General features: G+C 43.1%; 1 protein-coding gene across 2 annotated transcripts in view; it reads left to right on the top strand.

Moving 5' to 3' along the window:
• The window catches only part of RARS2 (arginyl-tRNA synthetase 2, mitochondrial), a 31,048-nt gene extending 19,520 nt beyond the window's left edge, over window positions 1-11,528 (top strand). For both annotated transcript variants that reach the window (XM_040060861.2, XM_040060860.1), the window contains 8 exons: window positions 3,091-3,167; window positions 4,465-4,589; window positions 5,864-5,931; window positions 6,030-6,139; window positions 7,156-7,251; window positions 8,998-9,072; window positions 9,972-10,035; window positions 11,384-11,528. In XM_040060861.2, the coding sequence (XP_039916795.1) occupies window positions 3,091-3,167; window positions 4,465-4,589; window positions 5,864-5,931; window positions 6,030-6,139; window positions 7,156-7,251; window positions 8,998-9,072; window positions 9,972-10,035; window positions 11,384-11,470 (702 nt within the window). In that variant the 3' untranslated portion in view covers window positions 11,471-11,528. The remainder of the gene's footprint in view (window positions 1-3,090; window positions 3,168-4,464; window positions 4,590-5,863; window positions 5,932-6,029; window positions 6,140-7,155; window positions 7,252-8,997; window positions 9,073-9,971; window positions 10,036-11,383) is intronic.
• The last annotated feature ends 982 nt before the right edge of the window (window positions 11,529-12,510 follow it).

Here is a 12,510-nt window from a genome sequence, read left to right on the forward strand (position 1 = left end):
CCATCCCTGGAAATGTTCAAGGCCGGGTTGGATGGGGCTCTGAGCAGCCTGGTACAGTGGAAGATGTCCTTTCTCACAGCAGGGGGGTTGGAACAAGATGATCTAAGGTCCCTTCCAACCCAAGCCTTTCTATGATTTTATGAAAATAAGCTCTGGAGTTATTTTCTACTATAAAAATTCATTGTAATTAGTTTGAATGGAACTCTTACTTAATTTGACTTTTTATTTTCTGTATAAATGTTGTAATTAATAATTAAACAAACCAGAAAAAGCTGTTAGTATTATAAAGGGGTTTAAAACATTAATTTAGAAATTAATAGTCTAAAATGAATCTAAGTCTACTCTGAAGTCCTGATATCTTATCTGAAATGTACATTTTTATGGCTTTGAACAATGCCTCAGTTTCATTATGTAGAAATTGCACATAAAGTACTATTCAATCAATCTGAATTAAACAGTTGTAGACAGGGAGTCTTTTTTTATCTATTGGTTTCATTATTTTGTTTTTTCATAATCCTAGTAGTATCAATAATGGATATGAGTAGCAGGAGTGTCCCCTTACTTGTCTGAAACTGGTTTCAGCAAGGAGATTGTGATGCTTTTAAATCTCTTTCTCAGATTTAGGAAAAAAAAAACCTATGAAAGCCTTGTTCTTTTATATGAAGTCCAGAATTAGTAACATGTGGAAAAAATCTGTATGTGGTCATGTTTGGTAGTGTCCTTGCACCTTCTCTGTACAGCTTTTTGAAAAGTCAATATAATGTGACATGTATCAAGATGCAAGGAGAGAGATCCCTAAGCAAAACATTAAATACACAATTTAAAGTGCCACTTCTAGTTAAATCACATTCCTCCTTTTAGCTTCTGTCTTCAGGAAGTTTCCTTTAGCTTGCCATTCTTACATGTTTATGAAAATAAACAGAAAGTCCCTTACAGAAAAGGGACTTGGTTGATCTGAGGGGAAATTGCTTGGTTTCAGTGGGAGTTTTTTCTGCTCCTGCTGGCTGCAGCAGGGAGCTCATTGGCACCAAAAGGCAGAGTGGCATCAGATGTTAAGGATGTTCCTGTCTAGTTCATGTGGGTGGGCAGTTTTTTGTGTTTGATATACCAGGAGGTAGCAGGGACCACGGGAGAAGGAACAGTTAGAAAGAAGGATAGTTGGGTATCCACTTGACACAAATCAGGATGTCAGCTGAACTTTTGGCTAATGGAATGAGCAAGCATAGGAGCAAGAGTCTTGAGCAGACTGCTGCTGTAGCTGAGCTCCAGTCACTGTTTAATTCCTTCCTGGGCCTCTCTGGTCTCCTTCAAGTCCCAAAAGGTTCACAGCAAAGCCAAACTGTGATGTGATTGATGTGTCCATCATAGCCAATGTCTCATTCAAGTGGGAAGTGACAGATTAGCCTGTCCTGTCCTCCCAGCCTTGCTCAGGTTGTATGGTTTTCAGGACATGGTTAGTATTCTTATAATTTCTGACTTTCTGAGGGCTGAGAAAGTGGGTCCTAAAATAAAAGAGCAAAACAAACTCTTGGGAGACTCTTGTGGGACAGACAGCCCAGTGAGGGAACTGCCAGCCTTGCTGAGCTTTGCTGCTGTTTTGTGGCACTGCTTTGTAGTGAGTTAGGGCTTTACTCAGTGGTACTGGAGGCAGGAAGACTTCATGGGATTAAATGAGAATGCTAATGATTTTAGTCTTTAATAATTAAATACAAATATATTTCAGAATCCTAATCCTGTTACAAGACAATCGAGAGACTCTAGAGTCTCATTTCATAAGATTGTCTTATTTTCATCAGATCAACTTCTTTAAAAGAACATTAAATTGGTTTACCACTTGTAATGCTGTAAATCAGTGCATTAACCAATTTAGGTTTTAAAAAAATCCTGCTAATTTCATAAAAAGGCAGTGGCATGAGCAAAATATTCAAAACATTTTAAAACATGAGACAAGTTTTTAAGAGGTACTAAGATTCCACTGAATGGTGCACTCAAGGAGATGAAAATGCTTTTATATATGAAGAATTAAATATAATCCATGCTATCAGACTGCAGGCTTCTACCTTAAAGCCAGCCACTTAGTGAGAGAGGTCTGGCTTTGTGCAGAGATGCAGCTCATGGGTAAGGTGCATGGAAAAGGACTTGGAAGGCCTCGTTTGAAGCACCAGCCACTGCTGTCCATTCATCAGCCTTGCTTGTGAGTCAGCAGGGAGAGCTGATTCCCAGGAGCAGAGCAGGTTATGAGGAGCTAGGAGAGAGGAGGCAGGTGCTTGATACAGTGGTAGAGTTGAGAAGGAGCACAAGGTAAGCATGTTACCCCTTGTTCCAGAACACCGAACAAATGAGGAAATGGTGATTATTTGCTTATGTCTGCATTGTTTTTAAGGAGGGATAAAAAGGAGTCTGAGTGAGGTAGGCAAAACAGCTAGGTAGGAAAATGAACCTCATAGCAACAACTGTAACTAGAAACACATATGAAGATTGTTAGACATAACATACAGTCAGAAACAACTTCAATTTGCAGGAGGGTGTAACAAAGTGGAGGAGAGCACAAGATGCATCATTGTTATGAAATTGTGATAATTTATACTTTTTAAAAAATTATGTACCTGCCTTATGATGTAAAACTACAAATCATCCTGGAGACAATAGAAACTAGAGGGTTGTGGAGGCAGACAGCCAAAGAGGTGTTCTGTTTCTAAGCCAAAGGACTCTTGGAGTTTGGTGATGTCACTATGGGGTATAACAAGAGCAGCAAGGTTCTGAAAGGAAAATGGAAATGTTTTGTTTGATGGGCAGCTCTCAGATTGTGGGAAACTAAAGAACATTAAGGTTTCCTTTCGCTTCATGTCTTTGCCTTCATGACCTGAGAATAATAATTTCTGAGAAGGTGGATTTCTTTCTCTAACATAACTCAAAATCCCATTGCCATAGATTCCAGCCATCGCAATTTTCAAGTCTTGCTTGCCTTTGTAGGTCTTAATTTTGCTTGCAGTGACTTACTGCCACTGTGGTATTGTGTATTTCTGTGTTAAAATGTACTCCTTATCAGACTTGTAGTGTTTTCTGATATGCATCTTTTCTATTCCTTAGACAGATAAAAGCCAAAGTAATCACTTTCAACATTTATTCCAAATACTGAAGCTCATGGGTTATGACTGGGCAGAAAGGTATGTACTTAAAAATCATAATTATATACTGGTTTTGGTGGTTAATTTCTTTTTCCTCAAGAATGTATATAATATCTACATTGGAATTTCATGGAGTGCTCTTTTGAGAAGAGTCTCCTGGTGGTGGTGTCCATCCACCACCATGCCATAGCACACATCATGTAGGCATTTTGGATGCAACTAAACCACAAAATGTGATGCTGGTGTGCAAGTAATGGACTCCAGAGTACAAGCAGACAAGCAGGACCCAACTAGTACTAGTCAAACAGAGAAACAATCCCTCAGAATTATGTGCAGCATGGGCCTCAGGTCCTTACCAGCAACCTTTTCATTCTATGTGTCCACTCCTGCTGGTCTGATTTATTTGTGAATGGAGCCATTGCCGTGTGTTTAGGATGTGAAAAACAGCCCTGTCTCTTGTTTAACAGGTTTTTCATAACTGCCTGATGTGAAAAAGGGAAGCAATTTTTAAGAGACTTTGTGGCATAGCTTCTGGGATATTGTGTGGTCACATATTAAAGTATTACCTCTTGAAGTATTTTATTTTGGCACAGATCAGAATCAGAGTTTGAATCACGCTCCAGGCTTGAAGTATCAATTGCAGGGAAGTGTATCCCTGCTGTTATTCATTGTAATTACCAATCTTGTTAGCAATCTGAGCAAAGGTCAGTAATGGATCTCCAAACTAAATCATACTCCTCTCTGCCTGACTGCATGTCTTTTGTGGTTAAATATAGGGGGTTTAGCCTTCAGGAATACCAACCTGCCTCCTTTCACAGTGCTTAAAGTTGTGCTAAAATTGCCTTAGATTCTGGATCAAGAATAATGCTTGGGATTGTTATGAGCAGAAACAATGAATACTTTATTATTAGCAATGATTAATTATACTTTTAGTTTAATGTGGCCACAATAGAATTATTATGACTCCTTTTCTAATTATATTAAGAGATATCTGTTGCCACAGTAATTTGATCTGTCTACATCCTGCCTCTCCTCAATTTATTGCAAATTATTGCATTGAGGCCTCTGTACTAAAGCTAGTAGCAAGAGATTCCTGAGAGCACACCAAATGACCAGGCTATCATAACTCTGATCATAATTTTCCCATTATATAATAAGTATGGAGCTTGGTTGCTGAAATGAGAGTCACTGATTGTATCACCGAGCTTCCCACGCTGGAGTGTTATTTATTCAGCTGTTATTGCTGTTTCCTGATAGAGGATCCAGCTCTGAAAAAACACTGCAAATGTTTCTCTCAATTGAAATATAATTTTGGTCCTGCTGCTTCTCAACACAGGTGCCAGCATGTGTCTTTTGGTCTAATTCAAGGCATGAAGACTCGGAGAGGAGAAGTAATTTTTCTGGAAGATGTTTTAAATGAAGTTCGCTCAAGGATGTTACAAAACATGACTTCCACAAAAAGTTAGCTCTTTCAGGTCTTTTTAGTTTCTTTTGATGTTCTGGGTTGATCACATTGTGTCATCTTTTCCACCCTTCACTTCTCCCTGTATTTCACTAATCACAGTAATGTGTCCTTTTTCCTTCTTTTTGTACTTCCCGTAACATAAACAACGTTACAATAATTCTTCGCAACTCTGTGAACTCCCCTAAATTGTAGACTTGCAAATTCTAACATTCAGTGAAATTATTTCATCCTGCGCTGGGAAGGGAGTACCTGCCTTTTGAGGACAACAATTGTTTTTTTCTGGAGGGACAAACTAGTGAGTAGTAGATTTGAGGCTGGAGTTCAGGGATCAGTCAGCTTTCATCCAAAGGGTTTAAAGCTCTGACAATTTTCTCTGGCAAGAGCGACCCTGGCCGGCCTGCCTGCCGCTGCTGCCTTGTCACCCTGCCAGCCTCGGGCTGCTCCCGAGTGCTGGGAGGTCAGACTGTGCTGAAGGGGGGGTTTGCCTGCTCCTCACTCGGACTGTGGCTCCAGGATCGTTTTCTCCTGATGCGGTACAGATCCAAGCAGTTCCCAGTGAAATGCTGCCCCCTCTTGTGCTCTCTGGAGTTAGGCGCTGGATTGAGTCAGCGATTGGATCAGCTTAAGTAGTATGCATCTTCCTCGCTCTGCCTCCTCAGCTTTTTTGAAACAGATGGTTTTCCTTGTAAAATGGACATGGAGGTGGTGTCCCTGCACATGCCAGGGGTTTGGACTGGATCATCTTTAAAGGTCCCTTCCAACTCAAAGCATTCTGTGATTCTCCCAGTTAAGAGTCCCTCAGTATAGTTAGTTTAGGTATTTACAGTGGATGGTGTGAATACTCCCTAAATACATCCAAATGGTCCATTAGCCATTGGAATAACTTTACTTTTTTTGTTTATGCATCTTGTAGCACTTGAAGCTTTTCATCAGTTTTTCAACAAAATCTGCATTTCCCTCGTCTTGGAGATTGGCTGTCAGAATTGTGGGAAGGAATTCAGTGTAGCCTGCATAGTCTGTTGTAATGAACCATTCTTACCTCAAAATCTGCTTTATGTACAAGGGGACGTGGGAAAAGGCCCATGTGAAACAACTGTTTTCAGCTTTTAACAGAGATTTATATCCTGGACCCCTTGCTGCATGCATCCTGACAATTTCCATATTGCTAATTTACAGTTATGGAAGATCTCTTTTATTGGCATCTCCAAGTCTAAGCAAGGGAGTCACTATGGTAGTGCAGACTTAATGGTCTTTTTCTGTTTCCCTTCAGCAACCAAAGAGATCCAAGATCCTGTGGAGACAGCAGAAAAGGTTGGTCTTGCAGCACTCATAATTCAGGTGAGTCTGAGCTGCCTCACGAGGGTCTGCGTTGTCTGTGAGAAGTTACAAATTGAGATGCGGAGCCATGTCTGGGTCACATCCATTTATTGTTCCAGGACTTCCGGGGCCTTCTGTCGTCTGATTACCAGTTTAGCTGGGATCGAGCTCTCCAAAGTCGGGGGGATACAGGTGTGTTCTTGCAGTACACCCATGCCAGGCTCCATAGGTAAGAGGAACATTTCTGCACAGCACTGTCTGACATGAATTTTAACCTTATTAACTTGCTGCTTTGCTAAGTAGTAGTGCTAACCCCTTAAATATGACACATGTTCACTTTTTCAGCAGAAGTGTGAGTTTAAGATAGAAATGATTGAGACTTCCCAGAAGAGCAGGCCAATTAAAATTAATTTTCTACCTCATTTCCTTGGAACTGATCTAACTGTTCCTGTAGTTTCTCAGTTTGAGGAACAGCTTCTCTGTGGTTGGCCTCACCGATGACGAATGGTTGCCTAGAACTAAAGAAACTGATGTAGAAGCCAGAATCCCGTACTTGTAAAACACACCACATCACAGAACTTGGATGCCTTGGCTACCACTGTAACTAGTGGATTATTTTTAACATTGTTATTTCCCACTGCTGATAGCCAAGATTAAAAGGAGATCCCTTCCTGTTGACTCAGGTGAAACACCTGACATGTTTAATTATTTTTTTAAAAGAGTTTCAGAAGAGCCCAGTTTGAACAGTTTTATCAATTACACTGAACTGCCAGAGCAGACTTCAATATGTGTTTTCATGTCAGATTCCTTCCTGGGTGAGGCCAGAGGTGTGAAGCAGCCTGATGTTCTGAGGCAGTGGCAGCAGGACATGGTGTTCAGGGAGAACATGCAAGGCTGATCCCTTTCTCTGGTCTGTTCCTCTTGTATTCCCTTGTCGTGTAGGTATTGGTGGTTCCAGTGTACCATTAGTGGGGGATTGACTATCTCCCTAGTCCTTTTAGGGACTTTAACAGCTTCTGGACCTGTTGTCCATGCATATCTCTAATGCTGTTCATGACTGCATGGCCAGCACAGTTTTTTTATTTTTTTAATCTTGGGTTGAAGTCAGATAGTCTGTCTCAGTGTTCCATTCCGCTTGAGCAGAGCCTACCCTGTTTTCTTAGAAACACAGAATACTGGGGTTTTTGTTCAGCATTGCTAAGGAGGGGTTTCATCCAACGTTCATTTTCCATTCTTATGTTTTAGTTTAGAACAGATGCATGGGAATGCAGAGCTAACTGATGTAAATGTGGCGTGCTTGCTAGAGCCAGATGCCATCTCTGTTCTTCAGCATCTTCTCAGGTTTGTCTAGTTTTCTTTCCAAATACCATTTTCCTTGAAATAAATATCTGGATATGCCACTGATCTATTGAGAGGGCACAGACTGCATGATCACAAGAAAAAATGGCTGCTTGAGGCAATGCCTTGCCTTTTGTGCCATGTGGATTGCAACATTTGAATTGCTCATGGTTTTAGAAGCCGTATAATGGAAAAAGCAGTATTTGGAACATACTCTGTGTACATGAGCCTCCTCATTATTTCACAAAAGTGACCTCAGCTCTGTTTAAATATTAGCTGCAGATTTCCTTGGTCCCTCATGTTCTGTTTTTGTCATGTGAGAAAAGAGGTGAATGGAATAGGTGCCTGCACATTCGGGAGCTCAGCATCTTTCAGAGCTACTGAACATGCACAACTGGTACCTGTTAATAGCTGTAGTGTTCTTCATTAATTCAGTCTTAAAGCTGAGCAGTTTCTGTTTTCATTATTTCATAGATGTGTAATTAAACTACAGAGACAAGGGAGTTGTCCATTTTGCTCAGCTTGTGGAGTCAGAAGTGACCAAAGCTTCCTGAATTCCTAATGAGAATTCCTACATACTGCATTGCACGCTGCAGTGCCAGCAAGTTAACTTTTTTGACCATACTAAGACCTTCCTGAGGCTGTCTGTTTAAAATTATGACTTCCAAAGGTCATGGCAGTTCACCAGGTGTCTCCTTTGACCTGCATGGTTGGGCTGCAAAGCCCTGCCATTAACTGTAATTGTCTCCAGAGCTCTGCCTGCAGTCCATCGTTTGCTCTCTTGAGCAACAGCAGGACCAACCAGCTCTCAGCAAGACCAGTCGTGTCTTATTTATGCAGTGCTGTTGTATTTCACAGAAAACGTGTCAGATGTTTCTTGGGATTTTTTATACTCTTCCGTGACTGCTGAGCTATTATCACGGTGCACTCCCCAGTTCTGCCGCTTGTCTTTAAGAGAGGGAGATTCCACGGCAGTTCAGCTTGGACATGCGGCAGGGATGGGCCTGGGAGCTGAGCAGAGATCAGGAAGCCCAATCCCCACTTTGAATTTGAAATCTCTTCAGCCCTGGAGGTGTTGTTACCTTCTTGCAGGCTGTGAAAAAGGACAGCAAAACACATGAAGAAAACATAGCTCTCATGACAGCCTGTAGTGCCCTGTTTCATACTGTCTTATGAAGTCGAGTGTGTTGTGTAAAGTATGTAGGATGACCCTGCTTGAGCAGGGAGGTTGGATCAGATCACCCACTGTGGTCCCTTCCAACTTGACCCATTCTGTGTAATGCTGTATTCCAAGACTTGTCTTTTTCTAAAGTTGCAAGATTCCTTTTATCTTCCTAAAATTCTAAACTCCATTTACTAAAGGCAATGTCCTCTAAGGGACTATTTTGACTTTGTTGGTTATTTAACACATGCTTTTTGCTCCTAGAAACAATTAGTGTTGAGATGTAAAACCAGACATAATGTTCCTGGAGCAAGTACAGCTCTTGTGTTCTCTTTGCTATAGCCTGCCTCTCTGAGCTGTTTGCATGATGAGGAGCAGAAGCAATCTCCTTCAATAATAAGTGAGCAAGGAAGGAATAATCAGTTGTGTGCTAATGACATGGCTTAGGTCTGCTTCAGAAGATTAGTTTTGCTAATTCTGCAGCTGTGGTTGTGTGCTTGTTCAGACTTAAGCAAGTCTGATGAGCCTTCTGTCTGAGTACACCTTGTACCACTTCAGCACCAAACAATCCTTCCCTTCCTTTACAGGTATGACGAGGTCCTGTATAGATCTTCTCAGGATCTGCAACCCAAGCACATTGTCAGCTACCTCCTGACACTGAGGTGAGGTGTTTGCTGATACTGGCCGTGTCTCCAGTGAGGACTGGGCTTCCTGAGCTGGCTCTGCAGCCCTCACATCTGCACTGCTTTGAAGAGTAAAAGTAGTGGGAAGATGCAAACTTGTGGGACAGTTTCCCTGAGGCAGGAAATACAGAAAGTAGGATAGAAAATAATGTAATAAATAGTAGAGACTAAGGCTGGAGCCAGGAGCCTCCTGAGAAACTTAAGCTTTTTAAGAAAAAATAATCATTTAGCTGAAACCCAGTATCTGAGTCCAAAATCATGCTGGACTAATGATGTCTGAAGGGGCAGATTTTAGCTGATAACATCCTCTCAATATCAGCATTTCAGCTGGGAAATTGTATCCAAACGGCCTTTAACCACTATCTCAGCCCACGAACAAAGCTTGTTATTAGTGTGATACTGTGTATCTGATTCCCATAGGGATTGGGCAGCACCATGAAATGCTGGCCTAGGCTTGGTGGAGGAGGCTGTAGAGCCTGTGTATGGGGAAGACTTTAACAAGTCAAGCAAAATTGTGTAAAGAATGATGCATCTTGGGAATGATAGGGTAGGCTTTCAAGGATCTTCCCAGGGCAGTCTCGAGACTGTTCTGTGGATTTTTTGGGGTATGCAGGGCAGGGAGTGGGACGGTATGTGTGAAATGGGGATTTTGGGGTTATTTTAGGAGAATTAAGTTGTCAGGGTGTGCCATTGACACCACGCAGGCTACAGAAAACCATGCCCTCCTTTAGCCAGGTGAAGAGGCTGTTGGAAATCAGCCTGTGGTGTGCTGCATTTTTGGATGGCTCTTCCAGTTCTGCTGCTATCTGTAGCCCACAGTGCTGCGTTTTTCAGGTGATTTGCTCCTTCTCACTGTTCTCCTGTGTTTTCCCTTTCAGCCATCTGGCAGCAGTGGCACACAAAACCCTCCCCGTGAAAGGCAGCGCCCCCGACGTGGCACAGGTACGGCCCAGCAGGGCTGGGGGCTGGAGCCGGGAGGGCGGCCCGAGGGAGGATCCATCACGGCTCTGCCGGCCCAGCTGTGTCAGCACTGCGGGGAATTGGAGCCCGCAGGCGGAGGAGCCGACAGCCAGGCTCTCCCGTGGGTGGTGTGTTGGGAAGGCAGGGAGTGCTGTTCACAGCTGTGCCTGCCGGAAAGGGCTGCTCTCTGCTCGATCCTCCAAAAACACCACACTCTCTAAGGACAATTGCTCCAGACCCAGTCAAACACCTTCTCATCACCTTTCCTTCTAAATGTTGTAAGAGTAAATATTTGAGCATTTAACCTGCTCGTTGACTTTCGATGGTTTCCTTTAGTGGTTATGTGGGAAGATAGAGAATTAGGTGAGAACTGAATCTTCTCTCCTCCCTCCTGCCACCTACATATCCCAAGTTGTCGGTATTGCCTTTCTAGCTATAGCACAGAGGCTGACAAATGTTATGTGCCATTCCAAATAAATGCAAATTCTTTTTACTGATCTCCCAGGCAATGTTCGACCCCCTTAAAGATTCACTAAATGATATATTAATTACACTGCCTCTCTTATTTTCTTTCATCTATTCCAAAAGGAATTACCTATTTGATTTTCGTACAATATCACATTTAAGTGTTGAGCTGTGCTGTGCTGTGGGGGAAAGACATTCAGTGGAATTGGTGGAGCTGTTGTCTGTATTTGAGCTTAGATAAGCCTTTGGAGATGGACTGCGTCAAACTTGAAGGAAAACTTCAGTTCCGTATCCTGTAAATAAAAATATTTCTAAATATCTTGCGAAGTGACAGCTTTTAAGAACTATGATTTTTGAAGCAAGCTTGGTAGAGCCCTTCCCAAACAGCCAGCTGTGTAGCAGCCAGGACATCGACAAGGGAGAGTGAAATTTTCAAAGCAGCCCATAGCTGCTTGACAGCCTGTCACCCAGGCACAGGGAGGGGAGGGATTCCTGGGTATCCTCAGGCTGTACTAGCCCGTGGTGCATGAAAGATTTTCAGCTTTTAGTCATTGCACCTGTTCAGGCATCTTTGCTTGCTCTGCCCCGAGGGCTGGGCTGCACATTCCTCTCCACCTTCCTTTGTTTGACAAAGTGTCCCTCTGTTGACAGTGCAGTAGGCTGCCAACAGCGGGTGTGAATTCTGGCAGCATCGGTGTGTTCCTTAGCACTCAGGTTTTGTGTAGATCCGAGTCTCAGTGGGAGCTGAGACTGCACAGGGACAGGCTGCACACGGTGTTCTCACCTCTACATCTAACTGCTGTCCCAAGAACCACACCCTATTCTGTAGCACTACCCTAAAATGACTTTTTTCCTTGTTTTCCAGGCACGGCTCTGTCTTTTCCACGCTGCACGCTCAGTTCTAGCCAACGGAATGAAACTTCTTGGCATTACACCCGTAACTCAAATGTAACGAGGCCGTACCTGATGTCAAGTCATATCTCTTAGTAAAATCATTTTTTCCACAACAATATGAAGCCTCTCCTGTCACTGCTATTGCAGGCTGGAAATGCCATCTGCACAGGTGTGGCACAGCCATTTGCAGGGGGCAAGGCTGTCACAATCACTTTCTTCACGCATTTGGTGGCAGCAGTGTACTTTAGACACTACTCAAACTGGAATTTCCCATAGAAGAGAACTGCTGTGTATTTGCCATGTAAATATCACATTCTTTTGGTAGAGGAAGTGGTGTTAACTGTGATGCCCTATGCAAAGTTCTCCATTGCCACTGTGTACCAAGGCCTAATGCTACAATGGCTCCAGGTGCTCTGTCTGTTGTAACAGAGTTAGTCAGACCCTGCAGAGACTTTTACCTGGGTGTTGTGCTGCATTCCCCCCTCAGAAACATCAGCCAAGCCCAACTGCCAGCTGTCACACCCTGTTCCTCAGCCCTTCCTCTGTCCTGTTGACGTGATGGCTGGCAGGAAGAGCTTGCTGCCCAGCTGGTGGAACAGGGAGTGCAGTGTTCCCTCAGCACATGCAGGCAGATGTGGCAGGTGCTGCTTGGCACCCCTGAGTGTCATGCTGTTGTGGAGAGATGGAGCAGCACCTATGGGCTCCTGCAGGTGCCTGGCACTGCCTTCCACCACGGAAGCCTTGACTCCCAAGAGAAGCAGTGCTGTGGTGGAACAGCTGGCAAAAGGCCAAGGGGACCATTCTCTCCCACTGGAAGAGCATTTAGGCATGTTTGTTACTGCTGTGTTTAGCATGCCCTGCTTTCAAGTAAAACCCAGCTGCTTAATTTCATGTCTGAAGAAATATAGTCAAGAGTATGAAATTGGTCACATTTCAACTCCGCTGTGAAGGTCAACAAGTTGCCCAAATGCACCAGGGTCACTTTTCCCTCAATGTAGAGTTGAAATATCTGGAAGGCCTCAGAAGATGAGGAAGGAGGTTGAAATTACACAGTTGGCACTAATAAATTAGAGGCGAATGTGCATTACAGGAACCCTT

Source organism: Hirundo rustica, chromosome 3 (assembly GCF_015227805.2).
Source record: "Hirundo rustica isolate bHirRus1 chromosome 3, bHirRus1.pri.v3, whole genome shotgun sequence".
In the NCBI taxonomy this organism is placed as follows: Eukaryota; Metazoa; Chordata; class Aves; order Passeriformes; family Hirundinidae; genus Hirundo; species Hirundo rustica.